The sequence below is a fragment of the Orcinus orca genome, chromosome 8 (assembly GCF_937001465.1).
Source record: "Orcinus orca chromosome 8, mOrcOrc1.1, whole genome shotgun sequence".
Taxonomy (NCBI): Eukaryota; Metazoa; Chordata; class Mammalia; order Artiodactyla; family Delphinidae; genus Orcinus; species Orcinus orca.
The window spans coordinates 95,581,002-95,590,832 of record NC_064566.1 but is presented as its reverse complement, the minus strand read 5'-3'; the positions used below and the strand labels follow the sequence as shown (position 1 = coordinate 95,590,832).

Below are 9,831 nucleotides of genomic sequence, written 5' to 3'. Positions count from 1 at the left end.
TCATTATATGCTTTTATTTATAGACTCTGGGAGCCAGGACCCAAGCACAGCCTGGTGCTCTTGGATAGAGAATAAAGCCGCTATTGTCCAGACTCTGAGGTTGCTGAGGTGCCCTCCCCCTCTGGTCTGGAATGATCTACACTGCTCAAAAAGTCAACAGGACAAATGGCAGGTTGGCCGAAGAAGGAGGCAGGAAAAGAAAGTCCCCTTAAGTCCTGAGGGCTATGGCATCAGATGAGAGCAGAGTCCTGGGCATGTTTGCCTAACTCCTGTGCAACAGCCCTGTCTCTGTCCCCCTGTGTCCCTGCTGCTGGGCCTCCACCATCACACCCCTCCCACTAGCCGCTTAAGTGCCCCTCCTGGCGTGTATGAGCAAGTCCCTCTGCAGCCCAGCCTCCAGGCTCGCAGTCAGTCGGGCTGTGGGCGGGTCGGTCAGCAGAGTCAATTTGTTGAAAACACCTCGGCCAAAGTAGTCAGCAATCACAGAGAAGCTGTCGTTGGAGCACTTGAGCTGCAGGGAAAGAGAAGAGTTGCGAGTCAAAAACCCACAGGACAGCGCTTCCCTGGTGGCACAGTGGTTGAGAGTCTGCCTGCCGATGCAGGGTACACGGGTTCGTACCCCGGTCTGGGAAGATCCCACATGCCGCGGAGCGGCTAGGCCCGTGAGCCATGGCCGCTGAGCCTGCGCGTCCGGAGCCTGTGCTCCGCAACGGGAGAGGCCACAACAGTGAGAGGCCCGCGTACCAGGGAAAAAAAAAAAAAAAAAAAAAAAAAAAACCCACAGGACAGGCTTCCCTGGTGGCACAGCAGTTAAGAATCCGCCTGCCAATGCAGGGGACACAGGTTCGAGCCCTGGTCTGGGAAGATCCCACATGCCTCAGAGCAACTAAGCCCATGGGCCACAACTACTGAGCCTGCGCTCTAGAGCCCGCGAGCCACAACTACTGAAGCCTGCGCGCCTAGAGCTCGTGCTCCACAACAAGAAAAGCCACGACAATGAGAAGCCCGCACACTTCAACGAAGAGTAGCCTCTGCTCAACGCAACTTAGATAAAAAGCCCGCGCACAGCAACGAAGACCTAACACAGCCAAAAATCAATCAATCAATCAAAATAAAACAGAACACCTCATTCCATCTCTTTAAAAAAATAAGAGAAGCCACTGCAATGAGAAGCCTGCGCACCGCAACAGAGTAGCCCCCGCTCGCCGCAACTAGAGAAAGCCTGCGCACAGGAACGAAGACCCGATGCAGCCAAAAATAAATAAATAAAATTGATACATTAAAGAAATAAAAAATGTTTAAAAAAAAAAAAACCACAGGAGGAGGAGAAAAGAACACCAGTCCCCAGCGCTCACCACCTCCCTGTGGGCGGGGGAGTCACGTCATCCCCACCTGGTGCTGGAACTGATCATGGAGATCTCGCTTCTGTTCCTGGGCCCGAATCATATCCATGACCTTGCGGTTTTCAGGGAGGCAGGTGGGGCAGTCGGCATCACTTTCTGAGTAACTCTCAAAGCAGTGCTGGTGGAAGGAGTGGCCGCAGAGAAAGTGGACTGAGGGCAACTCCAAGGCACTGTTACAGATGCTGCACTTGGTCTTCTGGAAAATCTTCGGACTACAGGCAAGGGAGACCAGAAAAGAGTGCCAGAAAGTGAGGGCAGGGCCAGGAACCATGTGGAGAGAGAAGGCAGTTGGAGGCAATGAGGAGAGAGAGGTCCCCGTTAAGAACTACGAGGCCCTGCTCTTCTTACCACCTAAAGCGGGTCACAGGAGGACCCCACGCTGGGCCTGCAGGGAGTCTCAGCACCCTCCCAGCAGGTCCATCCAACCCAAGATAAGTACCTGCTACAAGACAATATCCTCCAAAGCCCAATAAATCACGTTCTACGTAGTAAATCATTCTTTGGAATTCCTCCATCAAAACAGATCTTCAAGAATGAAATGCTCAAACACACTCCATACAATCCTGTCTTTGAAAAATGACACCCTGTGAAGAACAGTGTTATCCCCGGACGCCTCCACAGTTCTGGATGCCAAGTACCTCGCCTTCAGCTCCTGGATCTCCTGGCGGATACGGGTGGTCTCCTCTCGGTAGCGCCGCACCCGGAGTTCATCCTGCGCGATCTGCTGGCTCTGCTTCTGCAGTTTTTGGACTAGGTAGTCCCGGATGACAGACAGGGTGGCCGTGGAGTTGTGGGCCAGGGTCTGCACCACTGAGATGGGGGTCCGGGAGGAAACAAGACCATGAATGAAGCAGCCCTCTGGATAGAACGGAAGGGCCCCTGCCCCAGAGCCCGACTGCTGGCAGCCTGCACCCAGCCGCCCACCCTGTCCTCCGGAGTACCTAGGAGAGGCGGCATGAGGTTCTTGCCCTCGATGTGCTTAAGCACGGCCGCCACGTACTGCTTGCAGTCCTCCTCCTTGCGGGCGAAGTAGCTGAGCGCCTGTTCCCACAGGGAGGGCTCCTGCTCCCCGTGGCGCTCGCACACGGCGAGCACCTGCCGGTACTGCTCGTGCTGCATGTGATAGTGCATGATCTGCTGGAACCTGCGGCCGGGCAAGGCGCACATCAGCAGCTGTCCCCCACAAGTGGCTCGGCTGCGTTCCCCTTCCCTGAGATTCCCCAGACTCTTACAGTTTCCCCTGCTCATAGAGGTAAAGGACTCCATCCTGGAAGTCGTGCATCTGGCAGAGGACCAGGGCTTTGTCAAAGACGTCACAGAAGCGACCACTCTTCAGTAGGGAGATGGCCTCTGCGTGAAGCTTCTCTTTGACCTAAAAGAGGAGGGTAGAGCTGCTGGGCATCAGGGAAAAACGACAAGGCCTCTCAGGACCAGGCAAGTCAACTATCTCTTCCCCTCAATCCCATCTCCTCTTCACGGGGGACCATTTAGCCCCCAAGGGTGAGGTGTTATTGGTCTAAAGAAAGCAGCAAGAGGCAACCAGGGAAGAAATAGAAGCAGTTTCTCTCCAGCGCCTCTGGCCACTTTGCCAGGTCTCACCTGCGGCTCCTCCTCGTGAGCCCAGTTCTGGAGTCGCAGCTCAAGGAGCGTGTCATAGATGCCCTGCGGGGAGTCAGGCTGCACCTCACTCATGTGCTCTAGGAAAGCTTTCAGCTCCCGCGGGTTGTTGGCAAAGATGGGGATGAACTCCTCTGAGTTGGCCTAGGACGGCAAGGGAGGAGAGGTGGCCGAGTGAGCGGGCTCGGTACTTGGGCTGCTAAGGGGATCCCTGCTGTCCAAAAGCCATTCTCTCTGAGGCCTCACCCTGCAGCCTGGAGCCTCCCTATCGCCTCGGCCTTCAAGGCTGGGCCGATAGTCGGTACAAAGTCCCTTCAGCAACTCGGTCGTCTGCTCTGGTATGTGGTGCATGAGGATCTTGCCGTAGCGTTTCATGTTGCTCTCTGCCTGCTCAAAAGGAAGCTTGCCGATGTATCGAAGGGCCTCCTGATAATTCTGTGGAGAGGGAAAGGGCAGAATAAGCACGTGCTCCTGCCTCACCCACCAGGAAGCACTTTCAGCATCCCAGGGATGTCCTAGAAAAAGAACAGGGTCCTGGCCGTGTCAAGAGGCTCACCTACCTTGATGTCCTCTAGCTGGATCTTCAAGTACCACTCGTGATGTGCGTGGTTCTCAGCCAAATAGAGGGCATGGGAGTAGTAGCCAGCCTGCCGGAGGACCTTGATGGCTGTCTCCACATCAAAGTGGACTTCACTCTCACTCTTTGTCTGCCGGGGAGACATTAGACAAAACCAGTCATAGAGAGGTTGTGGTTGGGGAACGGAAAGGAAATATGCATCTGATTCTAAGACCAGATTCTTAAGGCAATAAAAAAGTTGATGCTTTTTTTTTTTTTTGGCAGCGCTGAGCGGCATGCAGAATCTTAGTTCCCCAACCAGGGATCGAACCTGTGCCCCCTGCAGTGGAAGCGTGGAGTCTTAACCACTGGACCACCAGAGAAGTCCTAAAGTTGATGCTTTTAAAGCACTGTTATCCTGCCTCTCCAAAAGTCTTCCTCTGCCTCTACTATTAGAGGGACTCGTCTGGGAACACAGGGCTTCCCTGGGCTTAGATACCATGAGAAGTTCTGGCATCAAAAAACAAGAGGGGTGGGAATTCCCTGGCGGTCCAGTAGTTAGGACTCTGCGCTTCCACTGCTGAGGGTCCGGGTTTGATCCCTGGTGGGGGAACTGAGATCTGGCAAGCCACGCAGCGCAGCCAAAAAGAAAAAAAAAAAACCAAGAGAGAAAACAGGAGAAAACTCGCAAAAAAGGCTATTCCTCTTCCTAGTTTACAGACCAGAGGACTCTGGTCCCCAAATAAGGTCAGCTCTTCCCTGTCTCTGCAGCCCTGGTGGAGCCCCTCATGCTCAGTGGGGCCCTCACGGAATCCCCCGCCAACACCACCCTGCACCTTGATGAATTCCTCCAGCTTCGAGCTGTCCTTGAGCTTTGTGTAGCAGTTGAGCAGTAGGGTGGTGTGGTCGGCATTGGCCAGGGACTGCCGGTGCAGGGTCTGCAGGTAAGCCGTCAGGTTGTGGATGCGCTGGGCGTCCAGGAACTTGCGGATCACATACGATGGCTCCAACTTTCCAATGGTTCTAGGGAGACATATGCATCAAATAGCATTGGGGTCAGTGTACTTCTCAAACTTTCATGTGCATAGGAATCACTTGAAGATCTTCTTAAAATGCAAATTCTGTTTCAGCACGTCTGGAGTAAGGCCTGAGATTCTGCAATTCTAACAAAATCCCAGGCAATGTCGATTCTACTAGACCATGGACCACATGAGTAGCAAGGCTCCAGAGCACTGTTTCTTAAACTTGGGTGAAAACAGGAATTCGAGAGAGGTTGGGAAAGAGGCTAGACAGGTTCTTAAGACCCCTTATTAATTTAAGAATTAGTATTGAGGGAAGAAAGTGTGGAAGCAAGAGATGAATAGCCTTTTTCCTTTAAAGAATCTTATCAAAATGAGTATTAACGAAGGTCAAGTCAACATCTAAAATAACAGATACTCATCAGCTCAACTGCATGCTGGTCATGTAATATTTGACCCAAAACATTCCCTTTCCAATAAGGTATACTGTCTTCTCACTTGAGGCATCACAGTTTCTGGAGGAAAAAAGACGGTTCACAGTGGAGTCCACCCTCCTTCCCCAAGTGCAGGTTTTAGCCTATCTGGCTGCCTGTCCCTGCATTCACAGCTATATCCTAAAGCGCCTCCAGACTGACCGGATATACTGCTGGACAGCCCCATCATGGTTGCCCTTGCTGTAGAGATGGTCCCCATACTGCATGAAGATCTGGGCCAACCCATCGCTGTCCAGATGCTGGCTCTTGGCCAGATTAATCGCCATCTCGAATAGGTTCTTCTTAAACAGCATCTGGAAGGGAAGAGAGATTAGAAAACTGGAAGAAGCAGTCCTGAGAAGACACCTTCCCAGAATGCACCCACAACACACAAGGCAGACAGTTGTGAAGCCCCGATCAGCCTAGGTCTTAGACAGGGTGAGACCTCTCAGATACCCCCAAGACCAACATCAGCTCGCCTCACAAGGTTCTCTACAGGCAGGAAGAGTGGACCCTGAGAGTGGGCTCAGGCTCCCAGCCACTACTTCCCTCTAAGGCCTCATCCCAGGCCACTGGCCTTGTAATCCTACCCTAAGGGAGCTGAGTAAGTGACCCAAAGGGAAGGAAACACCCTGGCCAAGGGACTTGGGGAGCCTGTTCCTAGAGCTGCATCTGGGTGCCCACGGCCTGCTCTGGGAATCTGGTGGCCTTGCCTCCAGTTTGGTCTGTGTGTCCTTCTCCTGCAGTGCGTGGACCCGCCCATCCCGCGTCAGCACGTACAGGGAGCCCCACTCAGCAAGCACATCTACTACATCCTCAAAGACGGTGCTATAGGCTATGAACTTGTTGCACAGGTCATAGATGTTGAGAATCTGCTTGTCGGAGCTCTGGGAGTCCCTGCTGGTAAACTCTGACCTGTGTGGGAAAGAAAAAGACCCAGATATTTGTACCCCCTCTGTCTCAGCTCCCCTCGATTTCCTTTCCAATACAACTTTGGTGCTGCCCATTCCACCCAGAACAAGACACCGCTTTGGCCCCTCTAGCAGCTCATCCTGTAACATTTAGCATGGTGCTAGCAGTTGTAGGAAGAGAACATATAGACCTGGTCTTACCCTTTAGGATCCTATAATTAATACAGGCAACAGATTGAAAAATTAACTACATCCAGTCCAACATCCATTATTTAACAAATAATTAGTGCCTGGTGTATGTAGGCCACTGAGCTTAGTACTGAATGAAAACTAACATCTGACAAGGATCACTTGCATCACGCTGAAGACCCCATCGCCCTTTCTGGTGGCTCAGAGAGAAAAACACCCTGTCTTGCATCTGCCAGAACTTTCCAATTTCTCCACTACTCAGTCCCTTGTTCCTCTACCCAATTCATTTTGACCAAGGAGTAAAAATCCCAATACCAGGTCCCAAATTCCCTGGAGCATTCTAGCGCATCAGGGCTGCTCAGCAAATGTCTGCAGCAAAATCACACACTTTTCAGCAAAAAAAAAAAAACAAAAACCATTATAACCGATCTAGGTGTAAGCACAATCTACCTAAAACCAAATAGGAGATTGATGGGATCCAGGCATTAGGAGTTTAAAATCAGGTTAATTCTGGGGAACAAGTTCAGCCCTCTCCCTTTTGCTTCTCCGTGGAGTCCTTACTTGGGAGAAACCTTCCGGTCACGGGAGACAATGACAAGGTAGCCTCTAAACCAGTGAGCAATGAGTTTATGGCCCTCAAAGGCGAAGCAGGGCCCCCGTTCATCAGGCTGGTATAAGTAGACACATTCATCCCCTGCCACTATGAACTGCAGGTCCTGAGAAGGGTCGCTTAGGGCTGAGCAGCGCAGGCCACAACCGTGGGTGTCCAACTCCACACGAGGGTAGTCCTTTCCAGAAACTATGTAGGACTGCAGGAAGTAAGAGAGGGGTTAACAGGCTCCCTTTGAGGAGGAGGCATCTAAGCCTTCCCAAAGGTATCTCCACCTCCACACTGGCTCTCTCTTCTTAATTCTTAGCACCCTAAGACTTTCCCTGGCTGCTTGCCATCTCCATTAACCACCACCCATCTATTAAATATATAAGCAGAGAGTACATTTCTTTCCTCTGTATTTACTATCACTACTTACTACAGGTATTTAGCAAGTAAGAGAATTTTACTGCTTTATGCAAAAACCATTGCTGAAACAAAACTATTGCTGAGACTAAGCTGTTATAAATTAGGAGCACAGGAACCAGAGAAGTAAAGCAACTTGTCCAGTGTCTCTTAAGTTAATTAGGAGAAAAACTTAGGTCTTTTACTACAAGATCAAGAGTTCCTAGCTCTAACTCTTCCCAGTCTCCTAAGGGAGGAAATAAAATATTAAGCTGGGCAAATGATTCAAGGTTGTATGATGAAAACTGCAGGAATTCTACCTCTTTTGTCAGTTCCCTACCTTAGCCCTCTGAGCAACGTTAAAGCCTTTCCTGCCTGCCCGTAACAGTGGAGGCCCTGGTCATACCTGAACATTCTCAGTTGTCACAACAAACAAGTGAGTGGTCTTTCCTGCTTGGCGAAAGGCCAGTCCGGTAACAGGATAGTTGCCCTTGTGCAAAATCTGGGTCTTGCTATGCCGGTCCCGAGTGATGTCCCCTTTGTTCAGTGTAACACTGCCATCTGTGAAACCTGCAAGAGAGCAAGAAATAGCATTTTATTGAGGCTGAATAGATCAGGAAGCACAGAAGGGGGAAAAGACCACTTGAGGCACTTGTCAGAAGTGACACTCTTTCTCCTGCTACCCAACTTCTCCAGTGGTTACCATGAAGATCAGGACTCAGTGACTCATTTTCAAAGAACAAAACTAAATGCTTTCCCATCCAAAACTTTAAAATCTCAAGTGCATCAGTTCAGTACAAAATGGTCTCATGAAAACAGTGAAGATGAACTGCAGAAGCAACTCTGAAGAAAATCTATAAAGAATCATGGGGTGTTAGCTTTGCCTTCTTTCTGCTTACCGATGGCCATAAAGTTGAGATTTTCATGGACAGTCAAACAAGATACAACAGTCGGCTCTGCCCCTGGGATGGCAGGGAAGATTCGAGTGCAGAGTGGATTGCCACCATCTCTCTTCTCCAGGTTCCAGATCTTTACCTGTGGACAGACCTCAGATGTGTGAATGCTAGTCACGCGCCAACAAACAGCCATTCTCAGGCTACTGGGTCTTTCCCATTTCCTTTATAGGACTCACCAGGGGGTTGATCCCCTCTTCATCCTCACCAACAGATGCCAGAATGTTGTGCTGCTTCAACTGGTACAGGTGTGTCACCCGTAGTTTGTAAGCCTGGAACCCGGTAAGCTGTAGGGAGCGGGGCAAGAACCATATCTGGCCTTCCATGTGTGCAGAGTAGTCAAGGAGCCTCCTTTCCAAGGAGAGATACTTATATCTAGGGCAGAACCCAAATAACAACTAACATACATACAACTCTTTATATTTTTCAAGGGTTTTTCCAAAGATTATCTTCTGGGAACTCCCCATCTTAAAAAGATTAGAAAAGAAAGGCCCGAGTTTAGTGGCAGCATTATGAAAAACAAAGCAGCAAACTCATGGTCTCATTTAACTCCTCCCCCACAATACTGGGCTGGGGAGATGACACCTCACATATTCATCCTTTAAAGCCAACTTGCATCCGTTCTTTTAATCGATCTTAAAAGTAAACAAAAACAATAAAAAAAAAACCTTGCCGAATTGTTATTTTACGCCCCTTTTGCAGATAAGGAAATTGAAGCCCAGAGAGGTTAAATGACTCGCCCAGGATTGTTCGCTCAGTTGGCAACAAGTTAGAGAACGGACTTCCTCCTTTCTTCCCTCGGACCACAGAAGGAGCACTGGGCGCCCATCTAAAGGAAAGTGGCACGTAACACGAACCCCTCTGACGGACAGATTTCATCCCAGCTGTATCTCTTCAGGGATTCGGGGAGGGAAGAGGCAGCTCCAGAGGAAGGATATCTCCAAAGACGAGGCTCCCTCGGCCTGAGTCGCAGACAGTGATGCCAGGAGGGAGGCAAAGGAACTTGGAAGCAGAGGGTCCAGAAGCAGGCGCAGCCCCGGGAGCAGCCCCATCATTGCCCAGTGGCTCCTTCACCAGCTCCTTGTCGAAGAAAACGAAGCGCCGCCACTGCAGGTAGGCCGCCATTTTGGCCGAAGGCCCCCGCCTCCGGTAGAGAGGTCACGTGAGAGGGGCCGACGGATCACGTGACCCGGCCGCTTCCTGGATCCTGGGTGCACAGGCGCTCTCCAGTCTCCTTGACAGCTTCCCCCTGCAGGGAGAGTGCGCGCCGCCGCTTGAGGCAGTGTCCGCAGCCCGCCGCTCGCTCCGCATTTTGCGGCTTTGCCGGCTCTGTAAGTGTACTGGCTGAAATGCTTGTTAAGAGCTAGACCTTCACCTCTTTGAGCATCAGTTTCCTCCTTTATTAAATTCGCAGGCAATGAGGGATCAAGATGAGGATCAAATGTCACGCGGTTTGTGAATTGTAACCCGCTGTGCCTAGGTGAATTACCTTCTGCCGTCATAGGATTGTTTTGAGGCCTAAATGAACCCGTGTATGTGAAACTGGTTTTTCGGCAATAGAAGAAGAGAATTAAAGTTAGAGGTTTGGGGCTTCCCTGGTGGCGCAGTGGTTGAGAGTCCGCCTGCCGATGCAGGGGACGTGGGTTCGTGCCCCGGTCTGGGAGGATCCCACATGCCGCGGAGCGGCTGGGCCCGTGAGCCATGGCCGCTGAGCCT

At 51.1% G+C, this 9,831-nt stretch overlaps 1 protein-coding gene across 4 annotated transcripts; it reads right to left on the bottom strand.

The window, feature by feature from the left end:
* On the bottom strand, positions 1-9,278 carry VPS11 (VPS11 core subunit of CORVET and HOPS complexes). Of its 4 annotated transcripts, none has more exons than XM_012534273.3 (16): positions 9,054-9,278; positions 8,295-8,443; positions 8,062-8,197; positions 7,569-7,732; positions 6,730-6,977; positions 5,782-5,983; positions 5,231-5,382; positions 4,413-4,599; positions 3,581-3,727; positions 3,267-3,455; positions 3,003-3,164; positions 2,636-2,775; positions 2,345-2,547; positions 2,042-2,213; positions 1,393-1,615; positions 1-511 (listed from the first exon to the last, which is right to left on the bottom strand). In XM_012534273.3, the coding sequence occupies exons 1-16, from the start codon at positions 9,238-9,240 to the stop codon at positions 347-349; spliced, it is 2,826 nt and encodes a 941-aa protein (XP_012389727.1). In that variant the 5' UTR covers positions 9,241-9,278; the 3' UTR covers positions 1-346. The 4 variants fall into 4 exon arrangements, 3 of the variants coding, with proteins under 3 accessions (XP_012389727.1, XP_049568891.1, XP_049568892.1); XM_049712934.1 differs by having other exon boundaries at positions 8,295-8,582; positions 8,973-9,269; XM_049712935.1 differs by having other exon boundaries at positions 8,295-8,490; positions 8,973-9,164.
* Between the last annotated feature and the right edge of the window lie 553 nt (positions 9,279-9,831).

What these genes read in the sequence shown, in the direction of transcription:
- VPS11 (XM_012534273.3), bottom strand. Translation starts at nt 9,240, where the DNA reads ATGGCGGCCTACCTGCAGTGGCGGCGCTTCGTTTTCTTCGACAAGGAG. An exon ending in TCCAGCTAGAGGACATCAAG is followed by an intron (nt 3,456 to 3,580) that starts GTAGGTGAGCCT and finishes CCCTCTCCACAG; the next exon opens with AATTATCAGGAGGCCCTTCG. An exon ending in GGGAGGCTCCAGGCTGCAGG is followed by an intron (nt 3,165 to 3,266) that starts GTGAGGCCTCAG and finishes TTGCCGTCCTAG; the next exon opens with GCCAACTCAGAGGAGTTCAT.